The sequence below is a fragment of the Girardinichthys multiradiatus genome, chromosome 1, assembly GCF_021462225.1.
Source record: "Girardinichthys multiradiatus isolate DD_20200921_A chromosome 1, DD_fGirMul_XY1, whole genome shotgun sequence".
Classification (NCBI taxonomy): domain Eukaryota; kingdom Metazoa; phylum Chordata; class Actinopteri; order Cyprinodontiformes; family Goodeidae; genus Girardinichthys; species Girardinichthys multiradiatus.
The window spans coordinates 40,688,340-40,715,504 of record NC_061794.1 but is presented as its reverse complement, the minus strand read 5'-3'; the positions used below and the strand labels follow the sequence as shown (position 1 = coordinate 40,715,504).

Sequence of the window (27,165 nt, the reverse complement as noted above, 5' to 3'; positions counted from 1 at the left end):
ACAACTATAAATCAGATTGTATTTGGCTAACACAAGAGCTGTTATTAAATTATAGGAACAATTCTTATAAACAATTTGATTTATTCAAAATATGTGCTCCACATAATGCAACACTTTTATTGTGTACAAGCTGTCTTGATGTTCACAGTGGAAAAATATAAACAGTAAACTTTTTAAAATGGGCTTCTGTTGAAGGGTTATGAGCTGTTAATATCTACCTACCACCAATTCCATAGGTAGCATCATTGTTTGTAGAAATAATGATTCAGTAGTCAAACAAGCTGAAGCTAATTGCTTGTCTGGGTGGGGTGAGTACCAAAGCCAAATTTCTACAGACTCCAAACAACTCCAGTTTAAAAAATTGAAAGGTGGTTCACAGGAATCTTATTTTGTAAACTTTTAAATTACTGTCACTTGTTCACGTAGGAGTCTTTTGATTTACAAGTTAGTTGTCAAATTGAAAAGGTTAGACAGTGTAAACATAATAGTATTCACATTTGTGTGAACTACCGAATATTTTTTTGTTATTAAACCACATTACTTTTATATTAGACAGTTTATCTGACCTGATATGCTTAGCAAGTTTCCGTTATCTGTACTTGTTTCACATAGACGATCATCTGAAGAGCATCACATACAACCCTCCAGTGTTCTCCAGTGTAAATAAACATACACCTCTACATGAATAAAGTAAACATGATGGCTGTTATTGGTTCATAAAAAGCCTCAGCATGAACTGCTTTGAAATTTTTGAGACTGAAACTTTGTTAAGACAGTAGAAATCTGATTTGTTCTTGGTCCCAAACGGATTAGCTATTAGCTTTAGTCTATGAAGACACTGAAAATACTAAGAGTGGATTCTCTATATGTAAGGTATTATGAGGATTCTAAACCTTTAACAGAGTGTACACAGCATCAAATGACTGTTATGGGAACTTGCTTCAGGTATGTTCATTTTATAGGGAATGTTAGGGGTACCAATAAGTGTTTTATTGTTGATTTTGTAATTGCACAGAATAGATGTACTTATAATTTAAAGCTGGGTTTTTCTGAAGATTTCAGTTTGAGATATGAAATAAAGAATTAATGTATTTTAAAATGTTTTATTGTATTTTACCAAGGATATAAAAAAGTGTAGAATTTACTATATTTAACTCAAAACAGAACAAATAAAAAACGTTCTTACCAGCTTTGCCCCCTTAGTATCAGGCCTCTGTTGACACTTGAAGTACCCCACAATGATTGCAAGGGCAGCAAGAAGACCAGTGACCAGGATTCCCACAAATACAGAAGAACCAGATGATGGTGGAATTTCAACATTTGTCGAACCCAACTATAAGAAAGTTTAAAAAAAAAATGTTGGAGAAAACATTTAAATAAAATTTGGTTAATAGAGAAAAAACTGAATTCATTTTCATTAGTTTTTGATGACCATCCCAGAATTTCCAGGTAAAATTTAATTAGCTGTTTGTAATAAACTAACATACAATAATGTTGTCTTACTGGACAACATTAGCTCAAGGCGTTCCCAGGCCAGCCGAGAGACATAGTCCCTCCAGTGTGTCCTGGGCCGTCCCCTGGGCCTCCTCCCGGTGGGACGTGCCTGGAACACCTCCCGAGGAGGCATCCGATATAGATGCCCGAGCCACCTCAACTAATGCTATAATGTATATTACCGCAGTTTCAAAAATAATAAAAGACTTTCAATCAAAAATGAGGAAAAGTTGAACATACATCAAGACACTGGTCCATTTTCCACACAGAACTTTGTCAGATGAGAAGAGAAATCATTGTTCAAAAACATACTGACCATGCCTTTTTTTTTACCCCACCTTATCCATAATATGTGATGTCACCTTCTTGCGTAACACTTAGTTCATCTTTCTACTGTAATGGGAGCAAGACAGCACTCAGTGACCCCAAACTCCCAGTTAGGTGGGAGGGGCCCACAGCTGGACTCTGTGGAAACTCTTACCTGTTTAAGGACAGTAGCTAACAGGCGAGAAGTAAATAAAACCAGCAAGTTCTCTCCTGTGCAGGAAACTCGTTTCTATGTCTTTTATTTGTAAAGGATTCATTGACAAATAATTTTTTAGCCTTAATTTGCAATACAATTACAAACCCTTTTGCACTAAACATGTGGTTTAGATTGCCTTAACATAGAGAATGTTAACCATATGTGAAAAGTATCAACACATATGAAATAAATAGCCTGTTATTGTTTTTTGAATCTTTCCTTTTATAAGTTGCCTAAAACATTTTACGGTTTGTTCCTGGTGTAGTTCCTGCTTTAGTTTGAGTTCTGTAGATGGTTTTGATAGTAATAAACCAAATCTGTGGAGTACGGTGCTCAGATGTGACTTGCTGCTTTATGTCTGTGCAGCTTGACCAGCATATTGTGAAACAAAGCAAAAGACTCGCTTAATGTTTAAACTCCTCAATTTTCAGTTAAAGTGCATCCTCTGGTAGGGTTTCCTGCACACTCCATCAGCCTGGGACTCAAATCTCAATTTGTTTTCCATCTTTTTGCCCGGTACTTGTATTTTAGCACCACCTCCACTGTCTGTCCATTTTTAAAGACTAGATGGAAAGGGAGAGAAGCCTTCCTAAAGTTAATGCACATTTCTTTCATTTTGGACACGTAAATGTGCAAGAAAGACAACTGGCACCACTCCGGAAAATCCTGCTGTACAGGTCCGTGACCAGTAGGGGCATCACCATTCAACAGGGACAAAATGACTGTCCGCAAACCTTATAATACAATGGTCCTAATGCCAACTTTTGCACATATTTGTGTAAACAACAACAAACATGCAACCCCGAGGAACACCTGTAGAAGACACCACTGCATCAAACAGTGTGCCATTTACTTTGACCCACTGTGTCCAATTTGTCAGGAGGTCAATTAGCCATAAGATCAAGGCTGTATCCACATTGCTCTATTTTAGTCACTCTGCCAGTATGAGGGGTTGGATGGAATTAAAGGCCAATGAAAAGTCAATAAAGAGCAACAGCACGAAGGTATTTGCTCCCTCAAGGTGGGTAAATGTCATGTTAAGCAGGGTGGCAATGGTATCATTTGCCTGTTGGGCGGGAGATTCCGGAGGTGAACAGACTGTACCTTATTTCTCTGATGAAGTTGTGCTTCCTTTTCACCTCCTTTTGTTGGTCATGATAGAAAATCAAACTCCCCTGATTAAAACTTTTATTTCTCTCAATAATAACTTTCCTGACAGAATCAAGGTTTGGTGTTTAGAAATGTTTGACATAATTTTCAGGAAATGATTAAGTCCTCACAGAAGGTGATATATGCTGACACAGTTTCAGGTAGTTTATTTAGATCCCCAGAAGCATCTTTAAAAACGTTCCTGGAGACATTCAGTGGAATCATCTGACCACACCGGGACTCAGTGGTGCTCATGTTTAACCCTTTTTTTAATGGGCTGGAAATATGGGGACAGATAGATGATGTTGTGGTCGGATGTACCAACAAGTGGGTCTCTGCAGACGGATCTATATGCCCCTTTAATTGAACCAGAACAGACTGAGACATTTTATATGCTGTGCAGGACAAGTGACATATTGTTAAAAGCCACATGGTGACTTTGAACAGTTACATTGGTTGAAATCACTTTCGTGTGAAGGTAAACAAGCATTACAAACAGCTGAGGGTATACCCTAAGTACAGTAAGTAATGCAGGCGCAATGATACCGACAGAAGTTCAATGTCTGGAGTACAGAGTGTTTCCCTCAAAACCACCATCTTACACCAGTTTCAGTAGTGTAATAGGGGTATGAGGTAACAGGATTTAAAAACTGCAAAAATAACCTTTTGACCATTGTGAGGTATTAGAAAGTAGTTGTTTATGTTTTTCTTATTTTGTTTGACTAAGTCTACTGTATGCTAGGTGTTGTAATATAAAAACCTGCAAAGGAACCCACGTTTCTCCTAAGTGGTCCCAGAACAAGTAATGAAACCTCAGCTGTCATCTCTTGAAATATCTTACACCAGGAGCTCAGGATTTTCAACATTTAAAGATTTCTGAGAAAAGGTCTGTAACCATGTCTGGGCCACTTTTGAGACACGTGCTATTGCATCTACTTCCTTTAAGTAGATTTAAGCAGAGTACAGTTTACAGAGGGTCATAAAGGTCTTCTTCTAAAAGGAACAAGACAGTCGGAGGATCAGCTTTCTCTACTCCTGTTGCTGCAGCCTTACATGGTTCATGCCAAAAATTGCAGCTTGTTGGTTGCTTCATATTATCTACAGTGAGGAGGCAGCACAGAAATGTATAGGGAGCTGTAAAAAAGACAAACACTTGTACTCACACAGTCCTTTGTTTCTGTTACTTTATCCTTGACACCACTTTTGATTTCCCCCTTTCCAACACACTTAACTTCAGACTGTAAAGACAGAAAGAAAGATCAAATCACACTTTGCTCAAAGGTGCACAATATTTCCTGTGTTTTGCTGATGGACCTCTGAAAAGTTTTAAGAGTTAAGGATGATGAGATCCTTACCACAATTGGATGAATCGGTGTGGTGTTATTTGAGAATGTGCCATTGGTGTCCACCGAGGAACCTCTATCCTCATTGTTGCTTTTGTTCATTGTGACAACAGCTGGAGTAGCAGCAGAAGTTGGAGAACCTCCACTGGGTTCATTCCACTGTAAGGTACTTAACTGTAGTCCAGCAGTGGTTCTGGTAGCAGTAGTAGAGCCATTGGTCCCTGTGGACACCAAGAAGAATACGCTTTGATACTTGTTGCGGCAAAGTAGCCGCTTTTTAAATTTTTCTCGGTACTTCAAGGATGTCTACAAAATGCCTGAAAGTTACAAAATTGCATAGTTATCCCATGGTTTTCATCATATTTACCATTATTTGGACCAGCTGTGCTTGTTGCAGTTTGATACGTCACCTCGCCTGAAGGAAACAAAGAACACATAAAAAACTCTAAGGAGTATATACCAAAGATACAGGATATAGAAACAGTTTACAATACCATGTATTTTTCATTCGTTGTGACCCAAGCTTAATAATATAAGACGTTTTTTTCACCTAATGGGTGTCTTTATTTTCAGGACTATTCACATTGTGAGATTCTCATCAAAGTAATCAAAACTATGAATGAACACATATGGAATTATGTAGTAAATCAAAAGTGTGAAATAACAAATTTTTATATTTTATATTCTTCAAAATACCATCCCTTTGCTTTGATTACTGCCTTAGTCTCTTGGCATTATCTCCTTGAACTACATTAGATGGTCACCTGAAAAAGTTTTCCAAAGAGTGAAATAACTTCCCAGAGGTGCATTGAGAGATGGCCAAAGGTTAATATTTCAGTCATCACAGCAAAGGAATCTAAAATATAAAACACATTTAAAGTTAATTTACAATTTTTTGTTTGCTACATTCCTGTCCACTGCGGCTTCATGCATGTTCAGTATGAGGCATTGCTGCAAAGTCAATTCAAGCGACTGTGCACTGTCACTACAGGCACATCCAGGAGTGAATGCTGCAAGTCACTGACTCGATGCAATCTGCTGGGTTTCCTTAGATTAAAAAAAACTTTTGACCAATGTGAATATTAAACTGAATTTGACTGCACAGTTTGATAGTTAGGATTAATTGTAATGTATATACCCGACTTGAAATCCGTATAATTCGATTAAATTGGCCTATGTAAAGTGTGTTTAGACGACATGTATTGTGATCTGGCGCTAAATAAAAACTGAATTGAATAATTTCATTTGTGTTCATTCACAGTTTTGATGTCTTCAGTGAGAATCTACGTACAATGTAAATAGTCATTAACATAAAGAAACCATTAAATGTGAAAGTGTGTCTAAAACTTTTGACCAGTAGTGCATTTGATTAAATGAGCATTAGTGACTGTGAATGAGATTGTCTGTGCTGTTTTGGAAAAGCTGGTTGTTGAGGAACATGAAACATTATCTCTTGCAGTACCTAAAGTCTTTGGTCTTCCTTCATCAAACGTGTGTTTGAGGGGAGGTTGGATTTACGGCATTTAGTGCAAAGTTTTATCTAGCAGTGCAGGATTTCAATTGATGTGTCTATTCAGTGATATATTTCACCAATGTTGCTTCATCAGTTAACTTTGACAATTGAATTGAATACACACCCTTCAATTAGAAAATAATTGAAATTGCTCGCTTACCTACTTGTTTTGACAGGACAGAGAAGGAAAACATGTGTAGACAGCAGTTGGTGCTGTACTTAAAATAAAATTACTCTGAAGCTGTAAAGTACATGTGATTAAATGCAGACTGTTTGCACAGAACCATTATGTTCCTCTTGCCAATGTTCTGTGTGCTTCTAGCTGTAGAATAATATGTTGGAACTTTTTAAACAGCTAGTGCATTAGTTTTTAACAAAAATAATGGCATGCATATGGAAAAAGCCAAACGCTTGCCTAAGGTAACTAACTGGGGAACACACCCAGGTGTCAACAATGTAGTATCTTCTTGCAGTCAAGAGCATCGGATTAATTATTTGCTGTGGTACATGTATGAGCCACAAGCATGGAAAGGTGACTTGTCGGCTTGCTGAGCTGCTGATACTTGCTGGGGGATCACATAGATAACAGCAATTGCTACATTGATTTGTGGTCATTTTGGTTATTATGTGAGACAAGACGACCATTTCCAGGTGTTAAGCAATGAAATACATTTTCTGTGGTTTATTTATGTTTTGAGAAACTTTATTATATTTTTAATTGATCTATTTAACATTTACCATTTGCTTATGTCAGCAAACAGGATGGGGTCTCCTAGAGAAAATTTCACAGCAGCGGAAATTGTAGCTGGATAATAAGACTAAATTAAATGACTATAAATCTATTGTATAACACAGCAGTTAGCCAAGTGCAGCTTAGAGCATAGTACTACTATTCTGTTTTTTCTGCTGTTGCAGCTCTGTGTCAACTCATCTCTTCATCTCTCCCTACTTAATTCTTGTTCTGAAGTTAATTGGAGGGATTGTTTACACCAGTTCTCATGCCTGCTGCATGTACATCTGGGAAGCATATATTTGTTTTTTGGTGAAGAAAATAGGTAATTGGTGGGAGACTCTTTAAATCCAACAAGACAACTGCCAGAATGATTGGACATTTAGATACTCTGCAGCTCCGGATCTCTGCATATCTGCACAAAGAAGGCAAGGGTTTTCTGGATCAAAAAGATTTCTTACCCAGTAATATGTACCTATTAAGTTAGATTCATTTCTCTCAGGGTTTCCTTTTGGAGTTATGTATGTACAAGCAGGACAATGTGTGTGGCATCATTTTGGCCTGTGCAGGTCTGCACGTTATTGCACTGAAAAGTCTGGTTAGATTTGGTGCTGTAAAGTGTGATTAGCTAATATGGGGGTGACGTCTGTCAGATGGAGACAGGGCTTCATCCAGAAGTTCTAATATTTTTGTGTGAGAAACTGTTTAATGATCTTTTTCTCCCACGATGCCAATCTTATGTGGTTATATCTCTTTCAAATCTAACAGAAAAGCACACTACTTTATCTTCAGTTTAACAATTTTATTAAGTCTGCAAGCGACACTATCGAAACCTAAAATAATTGTGAGAACGGTATGGAAATGACAACTTTTACAACTTACAGCTTTATCAGAATCTAATGGCTCATACTCTGGTATTGACCAGTGTAAACATGGTTTCATGAGTCCCATGTGGACAACTTGCCATTCAATCATCATTTACTGCTCCTAAATCTATGCCAAGTTTTTAATGAATGAGTCCTAATTATAGTTGTCTCAGTATCAAATATGTTCAGTTTTTCATTGTTTTCCTCGTTTATTTTGAAGGCTACTCCATGTGAATCTTCATCTGTCTTATTTTCTTTAGTTTTCCTGTGTTCTCCATGTGATGTTCTTGATGGCTTCCATATGTGTCCTGTTAGCTAGTTGACTCCTAGTCTTTGTGTATTCTTATCTTTCCTTCTTGTCTATTTCTTTCTTTCTTTCTTTTTTTTGTTTTTGCATTGGCACACACTGTGATGTATATCCTAGACAATATTTTACCAAGACCTGGGATCTTTGGACATTGTTCTGATGGCCATACTTTCTTTTTTTTTTTTTTTCAAAAACACACAGGGACCAATTACTGCTAGTGTGTGCTAGTGACATTCAGAGGGAACATGAAAGAGTGTTTCAACTTATTGTGACTTGGGGCCATAAAACATCCAACAGGAATCTAGCATGAAATGACACATGATTCATGTGACAGTAGGGCCATTTTGAAAAGAACGAAGCATGCAGAGAGTAAATGACCAATGCAGACTGTTTTAAATTTATGTAAGGACAAAAATATAGGAAAGCTGCTCCAAAAGCAACGGCATCATGAATTACAAACTTTTATATGATGAGTTAAAGTGGGATGACGAGCAGAAGTAAATAGTAATGGAATTGCATGGTTTTACTCATTGATGAATCTAAGTGAAGATGCTGTATTTAAGAGGTTTAGCTGCATATTGTTTGTGACGCATAACAAACCTGAAATTGCTCAAATCTTTCTCTCTGTAGGTGCCTTTTATACTTTCATTTGCTTGTCCCTCCAATTCTCACCATGGTGCTTTAATTTTACTTAATCAGTTTGAGTCTTTCTTATTTGGACTTTAGTAACTTTTTTGCTATTAATTTTTTTAACTTTTGCATTCTCTATCAGTGTCCACTTACATTTCAGAATCAGAATCAGAAAAAAACTTTATTGGCAAGTAATGTTTTGGTCCGCATTAAAATGTGGATCTTAATTGCAAGTGAACCCTGGTGCTTCTTGCGGCCATGATCCATATCTCATGACCATAGGTGCATGTCGAAACATAGACTGGTACATTGAGATATCACCTTTTCTGGATAGGAAGCCTCCATCTGACTATCCATCTCCAGCTCTATTCTAACCTTCACTCATGAAGAAGACACCAAGATACTAAAGTCTTCTGCCTGAGGCAGAGACTGATGCCCAAATTGTTGGGAGCAGTGTGTGCAAACACCAAAATATTATCCAGTTGCAACACTCAATTAATCAATTCACCTACCTTTATATTATTAAATATAATATAATGATTTATTTTAGGTAATGTTTGAAAGCAAATTCAAGAACCAACTTAACTGGAAACATTAGAAAAAGCCAACAGTTCTTTGACAATTCAAATTTTCTTGCTTTCCTTCTTGGTTATGAACAAATCCGGTTTTAGTATCTAAAAGTGAGGGGTATGTAAGAACACTGTGCAGTATTTGTGGGAATGAGATTAAAGAAAATGGTAGGTTTAAGCAACTTGTCCTGGTGAGTCAAACACCCTGCCAAGTCCATCCATATATGCAAAACATCATGGCTCAACATCTCCTGGGATGGATCCTTCCTTAGCTTATGAAAAATGTAAGTAGGCACTAAGAAAGCCTGTCCTGAGTGCATGTGGGGCAAATGGACTTGGCCATGGTTAAGTCATCTGATAAGCAGCGATAAATACAAACTCTCTTGAACACTGCAGATATATTTAACAGATAATGTTGTTAATCTGTTTTCTTCGGCTAAATGGCTATCATTATAACACGAGTTGTTTTGCTGCAGTCAAACTAACAGAGGTTGAACCTTTTCTAATACAGCAACAGCCTCAAACAATAAACAAAGGCAGTAAATAAATGTTGTTGCGGTGTTTTACTGCTATTAATCAGTTTTACTTCAACATTAATACCCAGTAAATAACATCTAACCAAAATCTTCGCTACAGGTTTTGAGTAATGGTATTTGTGCTCTGCTGACATTATGCCAGCTTTATGAAAAGTATTTCAAATGTAAAATGTGTTTACATTCCCTTAAACATTGGGGACTTAAATGGACTCTGTATTTAGTTTAAATCCCATCACCACAAACACAAGATCCTGTTCCAACATTTTTTTCCCAATATCACAACAGTATAGACGTCTAAGCAAAGAACTCTGGATGATCTACTGAGATTCAGAAAGCCAGAAGTCCCAGTAAAGCTTTGCCACAAGCCATGCAGGCGACAATGCAAGCATGGAAGAAGGTGCACTGGTCAGATGAGGCCAAAACTGAACTTTTTGGTCGACGTGGAAAACATTATGTCGGACCCAGCAATGGGAGGAATGAAAAGGACTGAACTGCACAGAGAAAACAAAAGAGACTGGTAAAAACTCTGAATCCCAGAATGCACAGCATTAACCAATTTTCATGACAGCTTCCATGAAGGAGTTTCACAACCAGATTCCCTGTGACGTCATAGAGCTGAGTAGTGTTCTCTCTCTTTGCCCGCAGCTTTCCACAGCCTGCGTTGGGGAAGACACGTGGTGGATGTCTTGGCCAAGTAAAAGACTGCACCTTTGAAGAAACCTTGGATCCAAACTATGGATCCTCTCACAGACCAGGAAGCAGGGTCGTAGTTTAACACTCCTCTCTGCAGCTTCTGCACTGCTACCCACCCATTACCCTATTAAGACAGTGTCTTGCCCAGGGCCAAACTTGAATATATTAAAAAATAATCTAAAACGAGGATATCAGGAAAATCTAATAAAAATAAACACAACTCAGACTAAAAAGATACATAAAACAATTAAATGTGGCTTACTGAACATAAGATCTCTCTCTACAAAGACTTTGCTAATTAGTGACCTGATTTGTGACAATCAGATTGATTTATTTTGCCTCACAGAAACCTGGCTGCAGCAAGAGGATTATGTTACTATAAATGAGTCAACTCCTACTAATTATTTAAATTTTCACATTCCTTGAAATACTGGGCGAGTAGGAGGAGTAGCAACCATCTTTCAGTCCGATTTATTGACTAGTCCCAGACCAATCAATAGCTACAACTCTTTTAAATATTTAATCCTTAGTTTTCCTCATCCAAATAGCAAAGCACTAAAACCACTTCTGTTTGTTGTTTTGTACCATCCACCAGGCCCTTACTCTCAATTTCTAGTTCAGTTTTCAGACCTTTTATCTGATTTAGTGTTAAATACACATAATGTTATTATAGTGGGGGATTTTAACATTCATTTTGACAGTGAAAGTGATAACTTAAATATAGCCTTTAATGCTATCTTAGACTCAAATGGCTTTACTCAAAACATTAACAAACCTACCCACCTTTGTCTTCATTCTCTGGACCTTGTGATGACATATGGCATTGAGTGTAAAGACATAACAATATTTTCTCATAACCCTGTCCTGTCTGACCATTTTTTAATAACCTTTGACTTTAATTTAACCGAGTACTCCACACTTGAAAGAAAATTTCATTATAGTAGATCACTATCAGACAATGTTGTAACAACCTTTAAAGAATATGTTCCACTTTTGATTTCCTCATTATCACAGAAAAACACAGTGGAGGGCAATAATTTTGTTTCTTCCCCTTCACAAATTGATTCTCTTGTTCATAGTGCTACTTCATCATTGCGTGGTGCATTAGACAATGCAGCCCCCTTGAAAAAGAAGGTAATTATTCATAGGAGGTCAGCTCCCTGGTTTAATTCAGAGCTGCGTACTTTAAAGCACAATATCCTGAGCTATCTGTGTAGTTGTGCTGCTATAGGCTTAGGCTGCTGGAGGACATAATGACCACTATCACCCTCTTCGCTACATTCTCACATTACTCTCCAATTTTGCATTATTTGCTGTTATTTTAGCTTTTAAACTTGTTCTCTCTTTTCTCTTCCTAGAAGCTACACCTAGTCTGACTCTGTGTCTACCTGTGACACCTTACTGGAGAGGGGCATCGTCCAAGCTTCTGCTGGCAACAACTTAATGCTCACCCTCTACCGATGATCCACATGGCCATGTCTTTCAGTGTTTAACCCTTTCTCTCTCCTAGACATGGCAATTGACTGAGCTTTTACTGTGACTAACTATGTGCTCTCTTTCAGACTCTAACCTTGAAAACTGGCTCAGAGTTTATCTGTTCTTTCTTTCTAGGTGAAACAACTAAAGGAGCTACATCCATTAACATTTACTCTTCCTTCCCATAGAAAGTACTCCTGGATCAGTGCTTCTGTATTCTTTGTGTGTCTCTGCTCTGTTCTCTCAAACCCCCAGTCAGTCGTGGCAGATGGCCGCTCACACTGAGCCTGGTTCTGCTGGAGGTTTCTTCCTGTTAAAAGGGAGTTTTTCCTCTCCACTATCGCTACAAGCATGCTCAGTATGAGGGATTGCTGCAAAGTCAACACCAGTGACTGTCCACTGTCTCTACATGCTCATCCGGGAGGAGTGACTGCTACAAATCTGTGACTCGATGGAATCTGCTGGGTTTCCTTAGATAGAACAACTTTTTATCCAATTTGAATAAATAACTGAATCTGACTGCACTGTTCAATGGTTACGAGTAATTGGAATGTATCAATTCAATTCAGTTTATTTATATTGCGCCATTCCAATTAAACAGAATGTATGTACCTGACTTTTGTGAAGTGCCTTGAGAGAACATGTGTTGTGAATTGGCGCTATATACGTAAACTGAATTGAATTGAATTGAACTAAAAGATGTACGCATAATCCTAATCAGTGTGCTTAATTGTATCTTCTTTATTTTGGCTGCTAATCCTAAAGCTTTGTTAGCCACCATTAGTTCTGCTGTGTTTACCATATAACTCATTCTGTTTACGCTGCGATTGGCCATAGCATGACAGCAGCGCTCATACACACATTAGTATTTCTATTTGTGGTACTTATAGGTACATGTGGGACTTAGAGGGGTTGCTAAATAGCACCACAACTGCTATTTTGTTTGCTTTTAACTGAGTTGCTTGTTACGGCATCACTGTGCCCTCTGTCTCCCTTATTTGCTTATTCAAGATGATGTATAGATAGAGTTACCTTCTTAACTTTGTTTTTCCCTCAGCAATGACATCATCTAACTGAACAAGGGTGAGATTAGCTTTTTTGTAAATGTTTTAGTTTTTTACTGTGCCATAAGAACTTATGGGTTCTTATGGCATAATAAAATAGCTTTTATTTAAATCAAAAATAATTATAGCTATTTAAACTGCTGCTAAAATAACATATTATTGCAGTTACAATAATGTCTATAACATTTCTTTACTGTTACATTGATTTTTTGATGGACTTAAATTTAGTAGTAGTTCTGAAATGCATTTTGCACATATCAAAACTTTTTATTCTGTTTTTTAGAAAATAATGCTAGGGTAGCCAGTCTCCAGAGAGCTGCTTAAGAGACGCACTGCTTGTAATTTGCCTACTGTAGATTTAAAGCAATGGGTGATGTTTCTTCAGATTTTAACAACTGAAAATATTTACAAACTACGAAATTACCCTTTCTGGTAAGCAATATAAAACTATAGTGACCTTTCTTCCAGCTGAAATGGATGGGACAGCACTGCGCTATTCTATACTGTATATACCAGAATAAATGCAGCGAAGCGCGTAGCGTAGGGGTAGAGCGTGCGACCCATATCTGGTGGCTTCAGTCCTCAACACAGCTGTCCCTGGTTTGAGTCTCGACCACAACCACTGCAAGCTGTGTTGCATGTCTTTCCGCTCTCTTCACGGCACTTCCTATCTGCCTACTTTTGAATAACAAAATAAAGGCCACTCGTGCCATAAAAAAAATATAAAAAAGGGAATGATATATGATTAAGCTTTAGTACTCCTGAAACATTAACTTTTTAAAACCCTGGCAAGCTGCCTTTTTCAGTATAGAGGTATGTGGGATAAATTTGAATATGTTAGGCGTATTTATCTGATTAAAAGTACCTTTGGAAAATAACCTTTAAGCAGGTATTAAACATACTTTTCATCATGCCTACATATCTGTTTTAAAAATGTAGAATTGTATTGGACTGATGTATTATTCTAATCTTAAATGTTCTGTTTTCATTAACTGTAAACGAAATATAATTAAAACTGCACTAGGGAGTTCCGAGAAAACCTGGACGTAGCCTGAAAATGTGAATAAGCACACCTTACAGGTCCCTCCCTCTTGCTCTCTGTTGTGCAATAGCCCTCCCTCCACAACTCCTCCCCCACAGTGGAGCCTGCCGTGAATGTACAGCTTGCTTTTCATCATTGGTTTTCTTCTGTTTACCTGTATTTGTTTTCTGAGCAGGTGCCACTCAAGAAATTCACATTTTTCTTGTAATGTTAAGTTGTTTCAATGCCATTAGCACAGCTGCAGAACACCAGCAATCTTTAGCTGAGACGACAGTATACGCTGCATGAGGGAGAGGTGTAAGCAGCACGTACAGGAGTTTTTGACACTGCATTCTTCCTGGCTCTGATTGGTTGTTTCTGACCAGGAGCGATGTATTTCTGCAAATGACAGTAGGACCATTGGGAGGAGCCAGAGGAGCTTCATTTTTTTGACAGATCATCTGTCTGATATTGTACTGTCAGGTAATAGCGAGAGTTTTAACAAATGTGTAAATCTTTTTAAAAACATGTAATACATGTTTTAAAAAGTTACCTCCTGCTTCAGGTGTCTCTAAATTCTTATGGGCATATTTTTGGGATGTCTAAAAAAAATCCAGGGCAGCCTGGTTGTAGTTTGAGGGCAAATTGTGTATGCTCCGGTATTAGACACATAGGGAGAGAAATACTGGAGTGTTACAGTAGTTCTTTAAGGTTGTGTATCTTTAAAGCATGGCAGATAGGCAGCAGATACAAAATATTGGGATGGGGTATTAGGAGATACAATATTAAAGATTTGCTAGAGAAACCGACAGACATAACTAACTATTAACCTCAAAGGCACTACCATGAACCTCCCAGTCTCTGAAGGCCCATGGGAGGGCAGAAAGGAAGGAGGGCAGGTCTTATCATCAGCCCTCACACTAAAAGTATTGTGAAAGCTATTTAGAATGTTTTTAAAAAATGGTTCCTTCATTTCCTTTTAGACATCCTCTTCTCAGCCCCTCCTCCCCATCCTCACTGGGGACAACCTTTCAAACTTCCCCTCACTGGCTAACAGGCTGCATTTTGTGAACTTGTCTTTACAACAGAACAGCTGGAAAATGGATTTCTCTGGAGGGAGTACAGTGTGCAGTTTAAAATAATGTTAGTGCAGGCATTGCAGTTTACCAGTTAATAACTATATATGAAGTTTGGTGATTCTCTCGTTTCTTTCCGCTCCTTATTTTTTACTTCAACTGACTCACATTCAGCTACAAAAGAGCAATGAAAAAAACACTGCAATGTCTCTGTCTCTGTTTGAATGGTTTGAACAGCGCTTTCTGGCACGGCAATTTAGATATTTATTATCTCCCAACTTCGCCCATCTGTCACAGCCTTTTGCATTGAGGTGTAACTGCCATTGTTACTACCATCCCTGTGTTTAAATTTAGGGCTGGGGCTTTGCAGGAAATTGGTACAAACACTGTTGTCACACCTGATTAAACGGCTGCAGTTAGAGAGCGGGAGCGGGGAGACAGCGCTTCTTTTCTGATAAATTATGGCATTTGAAGATGAGGTCTGCTTCCTCCCTGGACAGGGGAGGAGGGCTTAAAGATGTTGGGGGAGAATGAGGGGTGCAGCTGCATTAAGTGTCCTTTGGGAGCTCTTTCCCTTCCTGCATTTACACTGTGCTGTGAACTCATAAAGGAGGAGAAAAGTCTCAGTCCTAAAGCTTGGGATTATGATTTGACCTCCACCCAGACTGCGGGGACAACACCTTGGATGTCATCATTAGACACACCCTTATTCCATTACTTAAGCAGATGTCTAAAGAGGACCCCAAAATCTTCTATCTACACCTTTTTGGCTCATATTCACTTTCCAGAAAGAGGCTAACTTAAGGTCACATATTCCTCTGTGTTTATAAGATCTCTACAAAATATCATAAAATTAATCAAAACACTTTCTTACTCTCTTACATTTAGGCTGTATATGCAATGCTTTGCAAAAGTATTTATATCCCTTTTTAACTTCTTTTAATAATGTTACAACCCCAAACTTCAGAGCACTTTATTGGAATTTTATGTGATAAACACCAGGCAATGTTTAATTGCAAAGATGTGAAAAATATCTCTTTTATTAAATAAAATATAAAAAGTGTAGTGTGGGTTTCTCCCAGATGTTTGCAGAGTCCTGTATATGTGGCAAACATCTGAGGGGTTCTCCCACCTGAGCTGGGGCTCTGTGCAGCTCTTCTGTAGTTTCAATGGGTACCTTGTCTGCTTCTCTGAATAATGCACTTCTTCCCTAACCTGTCATTTTTAAATACTGCACCATTTTCTTCACAAAACTTCAAAAAAAAAAAAGAAAAGGTTCAAGGGGTCAGGTATCTTTGGAATGAACTGAAAATATATATTTAACCAGTATATCATCAGAAATAATTTTTTATAGAAAACTTGGTTGAATACTCAAACAAAAGCCTTTCTGTTGTAACAGCCGTTGTAAGAATTCCAAAAGTTATGTAAATTAAATTTGTCTCCTGTAACTAATGTACAGGGACAATCCCCATAAAAGTATTCAAGTTAGACACTGATGTCCCTAAACATTAGAACTATTTTTGTTTTGAGTGGTAAAAGTTGACTTTTCCTTTCTGTCCACACCCCTTGTGTTTTCCAACAAAATACGAGATAGTTTTTCAGGAAAAAAAATGAAAATGAATGGACAACAGTGTTGGAATGGTTTCCGTGCACATCCAGGATGTGACCTCTTCGAACTGCAGAGACAAACATACTGGGACAGATAACACCCATCACCAGGACTACTACATGCTCCTGGAGCACGGAATATGATCATTGTGTTTCATCCTGTCATCAGGATACAATAAAGGAACAATTCTGGTAAAAATTTTAAAATGTAGTTTTCCTTAAAAACTACTTTATCTCTGCTTACTACAGTCCCGAGTGAAGCTGAGCATAAAAAATGAAAACACTCTCTCCTGACTGATATCAGCCACTGAGTAATGTCTGTTTTTATTCAGTCTCAAGTTTACTCATTAAAATAGTTTGAGCCGGGCAGTGAAACTCTAAACCTGTTTCCAAAACAGACCGTCCATTTTCTGAGTGGATTAGAAACTGGAAGCAGGAGCAGCTGCTTTAAGAAGCTGCTAACTGCACTCCTGTCTGTGTCCTAGCCGGCACCAACAGATGTCTGTGGACTCATTCCAGCTGCTGATCTCTGAGGGGGAAAGAAGTTATGCAAAGACATCAGAACTTATGGCCCTTAACACCCAGCCCAAAGTGGAAGAGGAAGACTTAACAATAACTGTCTTATAAACTTTATGCACTTGTTATTAAATCACACATATTTTGTATTGGGTATATGTATTCACACATGCAACATAAAGGAATGAGACATCCAAACTCAGAAATCCCAGGAATAGTAAAAGGCCAGACCTTCTTGTGTTTAAGATGTACAAAGTATGCCTTTAACAGCTGGCAATTTGTGCCACATTAATTACCAGGAGCCATTATTCGAGTAGTCAAAAGACCCTAGTGAAGGCTCATTAGGCGCTTTTATTTCCGTGGATAAACAGTAAAACCTTCTGTCGCAACAAAACAGTCTGTTTTTTTGGGCATAGATTATGTGTTTTATGTGTGCTCTATGGCCTACTATCACTTCTGCTGGAGGGTAAAGTTTCTAAAGTCTTAGGACTGCTTGTTCTATTAATGTTAAGGAATCATGCTTGGGCCGATATATTAGCACTGTTTGATAAGCTTGACTAAAAAATGGTAGGTATCATGATATTTACACCTAGATTTTAAACAGAAATGCACTATATAACAATTGTTTTATTTAAAAACAGAAACACAACACACAACAAAAATGATGTATTATGTATTGAATAACACAGTACATATAATGTTTTCTGTAACGTATATTTATTGTTTTAATTTTTAAGCACAGACATAAGCAAAATAGAACCATTTAGTAGCAGATTTCATATGTGCATATTACTTTTCCAACTGAAGTTTCGAAACAGCATTACTTTTAATTTCCATCTTTAATTTCCTTACAAATACTTGAATTTGTCTCTCTTGTGAGGGAAAATTGTTTCAGTCTTTTTTCAGCTGAACGGTAGTTTGCAGCAACATACGGGGGAGGGGCTGGATTACTCTTTGCTTCATTCAGCTTACAGTTAACCACTCTGGTATCTCATTAAAAGGACTTTAGAGTGTAGGAACTGTCAATGCCCAGGTGTGATCTCTGGTATTGGCTCTGGGTCTTGATTTTGGAATTTGCAAATGATCAGAACTGGGAGTAACTGAAAAATTCAGTTCCCACTCATTGCAATTATATTATATGCAATGAGTGGGAGCAGGATAAAAAGGCTGACAAGTAGAAGCTCTGGTAGTAGAAGGGATAGGAGAGACCGCAATGTCTGGTGTGTCCTTGGAAGGAGAGTTTAGTGTAATACTAATGAAACATATTGTGTTATTTTAACGCACTTTAGACCTACCAAGTTTTCAAGTATAATAATTAAATGACTCAGATCAGTTTAAAGGATAAAAATCCTAGTCAGAAAAATATGAAAGAAAGTTTTAGCAGTTTTGAATTGATAGTCCTGCGTATCCAACCCATGCTTAGAGCTGTAAGGATTATGATTATTGATTAATTAATGTTCATCAAGAATTTAAAATCATAATTTGAATTTTTTTTATTTCTTAACCAAAAATCATTACTTACAAATAGAAATCAGAGATGTCCTCTGGTGTTGTGATTATGGGCTCAAAGCTCTTTAATAATTACAAATTATTAACCAAAACCACCAACTGTCACTGTTTATTCAACCGCTTCACCGAAGGTGGGGGAACTTCTACCTTGTTTTGACAGATAAATCACTCTTTCACGAAATAAACACAAACGCTTCTCTTAATTATATATATGAAGATTTATTGAAGCCAAATAATCCTGATATACCATTATTCTGGTCCAAAAACCTTCACCTAACTAACAAGCATCATTCTACACAAAGGGAATAAAATGACTACCTAACAATAATAATAAAAGAAACATATATATATGCATTTAGTGTCTATGAAGATCAAACCAGTAGTTTTATGGACAAAATATGTAATTTGGGTTAAATGGAAAGAGATCCTCCTGTTGTGTTGATGTCTCATCGCAGCGATCAGCTGATAAAACGGTGGAGCCACGCCCCTTTAGCCACTATCAGCTGATCGCTCCAAATCTTGACAAAGATTTGAGGCGGGAACTCAGTGGAAAATCTCCAGCAATAAAACTGGAACAAAGAGAGGTCGGACGAGGCCCAGACCGCAGTTGCTTTGAATGAAAAACTTTTAAAAGTCCAACTTCTAACTCCTGGTTGATTAGAGATCAGCCAGACAAACATTAACCACGCACAATTCAGCAGCGCTTGCACAGCAAATCAAAACGCAGCGCAGCACAACATAATTCAATCGGTATTGAATGCAACAAGTTAATACCTGAGATTAAACTACTGGTGATCCTACATCACATTAACTATGCCTTATCCTGCCCAGACCTCTAAATGCACCTATCCGGTTTACTATGAAAAGAACGACATTACTTTGAGGTTGATTTCTGCTCTCCACCGGTCGAAGAGGGATCAGGTCTGAAGAAAAAGGAGAGGAGGGGGATCACACTTCCGTGATCAAATTAAAGGAAAAAACGGTAATTTCTCATCCGTCCAGGAGGGGAAAAAATGAACTGTTAGTCGACTGAATAACAAGGAGGAAAACTCATCTCCTTGGACATAGAACCTCTGTGGGTTTCCACCTGTGCCGGGTGTGGGCGTGGTCTTCGATCGGTAAATAAATCTCCTGATCTTCTCGTATCAGACAGATTTCCAGCTTTCAAGCTCTTCCAGGAATGGCCTTGTGGAGCAAAAGTTCGCCTGCGAGCTTTTGTCTCTCCAGATATGCGCCTCCGTTGCGCTGTTCTGTGAAACAGGCGGGAAATGGCAACGAAACTCTGCATCTCAGCCGGTTTATGCTCCCAGTGACGTCAGAGCTGCGACATCTGTTGAGCTGCGCATGTCAAAATGTGTGACCAAAATGGATGACCCCAACAGAGCATAGATTACAGGATCGAACTCGGCGCAGCAAATACGCCTAGAACTATAAAACTGAAAGCAGAATTAGAAGTCTTTTCTACCTACTTTATGCTGGTAAAAATCAACGGCTATAAAACTGCAGCAGGATGCCATGGGGGTAAAGAACAATAAGCACACCAGAACAGCAGTAATTGGGAAAGGAAGATCTGAATGTTGCCTTAGCTTCTGCTTTTCATTCGTTTTTGTTCCTATTTCCCCAAAGGCAACCACTTTTCCAGAAAAATAATTAATTCACTGGTGATGGTTCTTTGTTTTTTTGTTGTTAAAATGTTTTCTTAGGACCAGAGTCTATGATAAATGAAAATAACATTTAAAATGCCACTGACACATTAAATGTGACCCACCAAAAACAGTCAATGTTTTGCAACATTGGATAATTTCTAACCTCGATGTGGAGGTTTCTGAAGTAAAAAGCAGTTTGACAGAACTCAGGCTCCAAGGTTAAGCAAGCTCACCTGGGATCTTAGCCACCAATTCTGGCCCAGATGGATACACACACGCCACACACCCTGCCTGACATAAGATCACTATCTGCCAAAAGCTTATATAAAGACCTACGCCCTCCAGCAGATGACGTGATTCAAACTCCAACATCACATCTTGGGACTTTAAGAATGCTGGTCAACAGCCCAGGGCCATGAGAAAGAGAGTGGCAATATTCTGCCTGTGTTTTCATTGGCAGAGTGAAGTTTCTATCTCAGAGGCAAATGTTTCAACTATTTCGACTGTTGAGTTAGTCAAACTCCATGCTTCCAATAAATGCTCCAGCATTTATTTAATATCTTATATCAATGCTTAAGCATGTGCAACTCAAAGGTTATCTGCTGATCTCCTGGGGATCTGTGCTCTTCAGAATCTTCCAACTATGAGTGCAGATCTTTGTTTTAATGTGCTTTTGAAACAGCAATTGTCACAGCTTCTTCTGCTCTGGCCTGAGGCCCTGACTTAGCAATGGGAGGAGTCATTGTGGATGACATGCTGAAATAAACGAGACAAGATGTTTTCTCCCTGGTTTGAGCAGATGTAAAACTTGGGTTTTCCCCTGAAATCTTAAGCGAGAAAGAGAGACACACAGCTTATAACATACTCTAAGAACGATTGAATAACATCATCTGACTTATCAAAGCATGGCCATTTCAGTGCTGCATATTTGCACGGCTGCATAACTACTGACTGGCAGCCATGGGAAGTGGGAATATATACCAAATGTGTTTGCTGTAGAGGCAGGATGACAGAGATGTGCCAAAAACGTAAAAAAACTATTTTGCCTCTACATCTCTCTGAGTTCGCAACAATGTATTCTTTCCTAAATCAGATTTGTGTTTAGAAACTACAGATCTCTGGACTATCCTACTAAATACATGAATCATACTTGTCACTTCCGTACTTTGCAAACATATCCAATCCTCCAAACCTTTTGTTAAAAACTTTTGAAGTGGTCTAGTGTCATAAAGTGAAAAGTTACATGGTTAAGCATATGACAAGTATGAGGTGAATCAGTATTTAGTCCCACTAATTGAATACTTTGTAAACCTTATTTTGTTGCAAGTACAGTTGGAAGTCTAACGCCTCCTGCCCAGTCAGATTGAATATAGAGTATTTGTGAACAGCAATTATTAAGTCTTACCACAAATTCTCAATTATATTTAAGTTTGGACTTTGACTGGACCTATCCACTACATGAATATGCTTTTTATGTAAACCATTCCATTAAAGCTCTTGCTGCATGTTTTTGGTTGCTGCCAAGCTGGAAGGTGAACTCCTGCCTTCAACAAGGTTTCTTCCAGGATTTACCTGCATTTACCTTTACCATCTCCCTGTCAACCCAGGCCAGCTTCTCTATTAATGCTTAAGAAAAACATTCCCAAAACATGTTTCACCGTGGGTATGATGTGTTTAGGAAGATGTAAACTGTTGGTTTTCTGCCATACCAACTGTTTAATTTTAGTACGATCTGACCAAAACGCCTTTCTACACATGTTTGCTCTGTCCCCCATATGGCTTGGCCACACTTATCAGATTTGTATTTGAAAAAAACAGTGAAAACCATTTTTTTCCCCTTAACTTAATAAACTACTTTGTGTTGGTTCATGACTTAAAAACCTGATAAAGAACTAAAGTTTGTTGCCCCTATCTGAAAATAGCATTTCCATGGCACTGTAATTTAACTGCAACTTTTACCAGCAAAAATGACAAAACACCATGTTTGACCTTGTCTAACAGACATTTGGCCCCCTGATAGATACTAAAATTGACCACCCAGGATACCCCACAGGACAACTACAAGTGGCCTGAGGGATCTGTCTTTAAAAGATTTAAACGTGATCTTTTAAGTCCAGCAAGTTGGGACAGGTTCCACCACATCCCCATAGCTTTCCATTATAGGTTAATGGATTCCTCCACCCTGGTCAGCTTTCAGGGAGTACAACTGACCAGCAACATCATGAAGGACTTCCTCTAGTCACAAGCTGACCCTTTTATTTGGCCTTTGTTTGAGCTTTGTGAAATTTGAACTGTTTACTTCAAATGTACTAACCTGAAAAATAAAAGTTTGTTCAAAAGAAAAAAATTCGAACCTGAAAAATAAAAGTTTGTTCAAAAGAAAAACATTTGAATCTGAAAAATTATTTTGAACCTCCCCCCAAACAAATTTGAAAACTGGAAAAAATGTTTTGCAACTGAAAAAAAGCAGATGTGAAACTGGAAAAAAAAAAAAGTTCAAAACTACTTTTCAGATTCAAGTTTTTTTTTTTTGAACTTGCAGATTTTTTTTCGGCTTCAAACTTCTGGCGGGGCCTCAGATCACGGGGGTGCGGAATCATGACTGACAGCTCAACACAGCAGCTGAACAACATATTCCCAGCTGTTGCATTCAGGGATCATGGGAACTGGAATTATCTGTAATACATCATCGATATTCTATATGTATGTGATTGGTTTTGAACGATAACATGCTTCACCGAAAGAAGCAGCTTACGTGAATACACGACGCGCATCTCAGAGGAGAAAATATGATCTTGACAGATTTCCACAGCATTTTAAGCCCGTGTTGGAGATTTCCCATGCTCTCAATATAAAGCAAAAGAAATGCCAGACTAAACAGCAGGTATGAAACCAGATGCAAAACGAGCCGGTATTTTCCGTATATCCTTACATAATTAAGCCTGGACTTGTTTTCACATGGACTGGACCCGGGTTTCGGTTTCTGGTGCATTTTTGATTTAAACGTGAAGTGACTCACAGCCAGGGACAAACTGGCATACGGGGCAACCGGGGAAATCCCCAGTGGATGGCTGGCTTAGTGAGACGGTGGTTCACTTCAGCTCATGAAGTGAACCAACGTTTTATATATATATATATAAATCTCCGTGCTGATCTGCCTGACTGGAGCAGAAGAGAGGTTTGTCTGAGCTACCGCACCCTGTTGACGGTCAGACCTCTCGAAGTTCCTCCGGTCCTTGGTCCCCAGAAGCAGTCACACTCTATCTAACACTGACTCTTAAAGGAACGACTCTCTAACAATTTCTAACTTTCAGCTCCTTTAATCTAAATTAGGCAGAGGAATGATTACAGAGATCAGCGTTGAGTCTCTCGTCTCCGACCGTCGCAGTTTGTAAAAGGATGACGAAGAGCCCCGAAAGAAGGTCACGTGTAGTTTTATATCTGGCACTCCAATGCAATGGATGTTCACTCCCTCAGTGTTTATCAGCAGACTATGTGTCACCATTGTGGTGTCTATCTGGTACGTTGTGTAGTAGCTGGAGTCGATCCTTAATCTAAGTGTGCTGCTGCATTCTAATCAAACCAGTTACAGCCTGCTCCACCATCAAACCCAGTGCCCCAGCCACAGGTCATTCATGACAAATCTTGGACCATTTATCCTTGTAATGTGTGTCGATGAGCATTCTTGTCCTATTCTAACAAAAAGGAAACATTAGAACTTATTCTTTATATCATTATGGTATAAGTGGGAAAACTGCTATGAGTCATATAAATAAAGGCTATCCTCAACAGGTTGATATGGCATAGTTTAGGGCACAATGGTCCAGTAAAATATCAGCACCCCAGAAATTGTCACCTCTTGCGTACTTGATGTTGTGCTCGCCCTGCGTCTTTGCAGGGTGGTGGGCCGGTGGTTCCTATCAGCCCGTGAACCACCGGCCCACCATCCTGCAAAGACGCAGGGCGGTTATTAAAAACTAAACATTCACAAAATAAGAAATGCCTAAGCCAGTGGTCCAAAGGGGACTTCCGGGATTTCCCCGGTTGCCCAGTATGCCAGTTTGTCCCTGGCTGAGTCACTTCACTAAATGAAGACCAAACACATTTAAATCAAAAATGCACCAGAAACCGAAACCCGAGTTCAGTCCATGTGAAAACAAGTCCAGGCTTAATTATGCAAGGATATTTTGAAAATACCGGCTCGTTTTGCATCTGGTTTCCTTCCCACCGCTTAGTCTGGCGGTTCTTTTGCTTTATATTGAGAGCATGGGAAATCTCCAACACGGACTTAAAATGCTGTGGAAATCTGTCAAGATCATATTTTCTCCTCTGAGATGCGTGTCATGTATTCACGTAAGCTGCTTCTATCGGTGAAGCATGCTATCTTTCAAAACCAATCACATATATTTATACAATATCTATGATGTATTACAGATAATTCCAGTTCCCACGGTCCCTGAATGTAACAGCTGGGAATATGTTGTTCAGCTGCTGTGTTGAGCTGTCAGTCATGATTCCGCACCCCCGTGATCTGAGGCCCCGCCCCCAAGCCAAAACAGGGCCAGAAGTTTGAAGCCGAAAAAAAATCTGCAAGTAAAAAAAAAAAAACTTAAATCTGAAAAGTAGATTTTAACTTTTTTTTTTTTTTTTCCAGTTTCACATCTGTTTTTTGTCAGTTGCAAAACTTTTTTTCCAGTTTTCAAATTTTTTTCGGGGGAGGTTCAAAATAATTTTTCAGGTTCAAATGCTTTTCTTTTGAACAAACTTTTATTTTACAGGTTTGAATTTTTTTCTTTTGAACAAACTTTATGGCCCCAATTTGGCTCCATAAATAACTGGTGAGCACGAACTTTGTCCAGTAAAGGAATTCTTCCATTCCTAAACCATAATATGAACAATAATAATTACTGTTGTTAAATTTATTAAAGCATGGACTGATTGGTTACTTCTCCTCTTGATTGCCTCTTGTGACTTGTACGGTGGTATATAAAGGCAGTTGAAACAGTGTTACTAAGACAGTCACACAAGGTGAGACACACTGGTGAGAGGATCCAAGCATTTAAGTAGGTATGAGACTTTCAGGTTTTCTTTCCCTCAGCTATATTTGCCCATGCATTTATAATTTTCTACCACGATGACACTTATGCACAAGTCTGAACAATGTAGCAGGTCTGTGCGATCTCAGAGCCAAGGCTGGATATAGGATAGAACTCAGGGTGGGACAGCAGAAACGCTGGTGATATTCCTGAAGTATATCAGAACCATGTAGGCTAAAACAGATGACAGATTTGTGCATGTTTCAGTCACTACGCTTGACAAAAGCAGTTGGTTTAATGAAAAAAAAAAGCCTATAGCTCACTGGAAGATCTTATAAGAATGTTGCCATTAAGATGAATATTACCTAGTGTTTAAAATATTTGTTATTTATTTGGTTTCACATCAGATCAAATCAGACAGCTATTTTCTGGATATTGGGTACATTCTAAAAAAGTCTACAGTTTTTGTACACAGCTTGTCATACTAATGTTTTAACCTGCAGATTTAATTATGGTTCATAATATCTTAGATGAGGTTCTGTTAAGTGTTTATAAGTAGTTATTACTTATTTCTTACTTGCAGTAAATAACTGCCTTGGTTATGTAGTTCAAGACTGTCCACCATTAAATAAAGGCCACTAGCGTAAGAAAATAAATATAAAAATCTGCTCAAAGCAAACAAGTCAAGAGTTCAGAGGTTTATATCTTTTTGAGAGTGGAGTTGTTGGTAGTAGTCCCATTTTTTCTTGATCCCTCTGTGTCCAGCCATTAGCGAATGCATCTGGGAGCAACTAAAAGTTATTTGCAGCAGGTAAATAACTGAACTGCTCCTTCAACATCTTGCTTGTTTTGCTGCCGTGTTTCAGTTTTTTCACTTAATTCTTGAAATTATTTGTGCTCTACTGCTTTTCCAAATTAAGCTAACAAACAGAGACCAAATTGTGTGCTGTGCAAAGAACCCGGGGCCAAGTTTGTTATAAGGGATATCAGTCTGCAAAATAAAAAAAAAATTATTTGAATTGATAGGGAGAACCCAAAGTGATTTGATTTTCATCTAAATCTAATAACCATCTGTTTCTCTGCTGTTGCTGCTGCAGAGGGTTTGTGGAATGCCATTTTACTGCCCATGCCATGAACATGTTCCACCATCTCATGATTGTTTCCGTTAAAGTAAACGATTCATTGTTTCCATCTCTTTGCAATATGCCTCCTGGTCCTCTCAAGGTCAGTCCACACGTTTAAATGCGTCTGGGGCCTGACACCTCTGCAGAAGTCGTTATAATGGGCTGGAGTAGAACCAGCACCGCCTTACAAGTACTGCCAACCCGTGCATCATGCTGCAATTAGCATCAAATCTTAAACTGATTTAGAGCATGCTGCCCAAGTGAGTATGCACGAAAATGAGAGTGCCCATATTTACTACATATACTGCAGATAAAATAAGTACATTTAGAGGATGAGATTTTATGTTTATGTTTAATTAATTAGCATTCTGTGGAGATATGCAACCATCTATATATGTTATATATTTATATTTTTTATTTTAAAGCATGTGGCTTTATCCATATTCCAAAAATTCAAATACATTATAGCTCCACCCTGATGCACTACAGGATGTAGAGCATAAGGATTTTCAACTGAAACTTTCCGTCTCCGAGCAGATCCTTTGTGTCTGCAGCCACACACCACCTACAATATGTCCACACTTTGGTGTGTAAACGTACTTTATAACACATGAAAAACCCTTATACAGAAATGCATATGGGGTTTCTACTACCATATAAATGCAAATTCTGTTTCCTACCAATTTGAAGACAAAAACACATCAAAAAATTTTAAACCTTGAAATTCTGCATAGAA

At 38.3% G+C, this 27,165-nt stretch overlaps 1 protein-coding gene across 1 annotated transcript in view; it reads right to left on the bottom strand.

Annotated features, from left to right (window-relative positions):
• The window catches only part of cd34 (CD34 molecule), a 29,539-nt gene that overhangs the window by 1,984 nt on the left and 390 nt on the right, over positions 1-27,165 (bottom strand). The window contains exons 2-5 of the mRNA XM_047377573.1: positions 4,877-4,924; positions 4,522-4,730; positions 4,330-4,404; positions 1,187-1,333 (exon numbers count right to left, since the gene is read on the bottom strand). Coding sequence (XP_047233529.1) covers positions 1,187-1,333; positions 4,330-4,404; positions 4,522-4,730; positions 4,877-4,924 — 479 coding nt within the window. The remainder of the gene's footprint in view (positions 1-1,186; positions 1,334-4,329; positions 4,405-4,521; positions 4,731-4,876; positions 4,925-27,165) is intronic.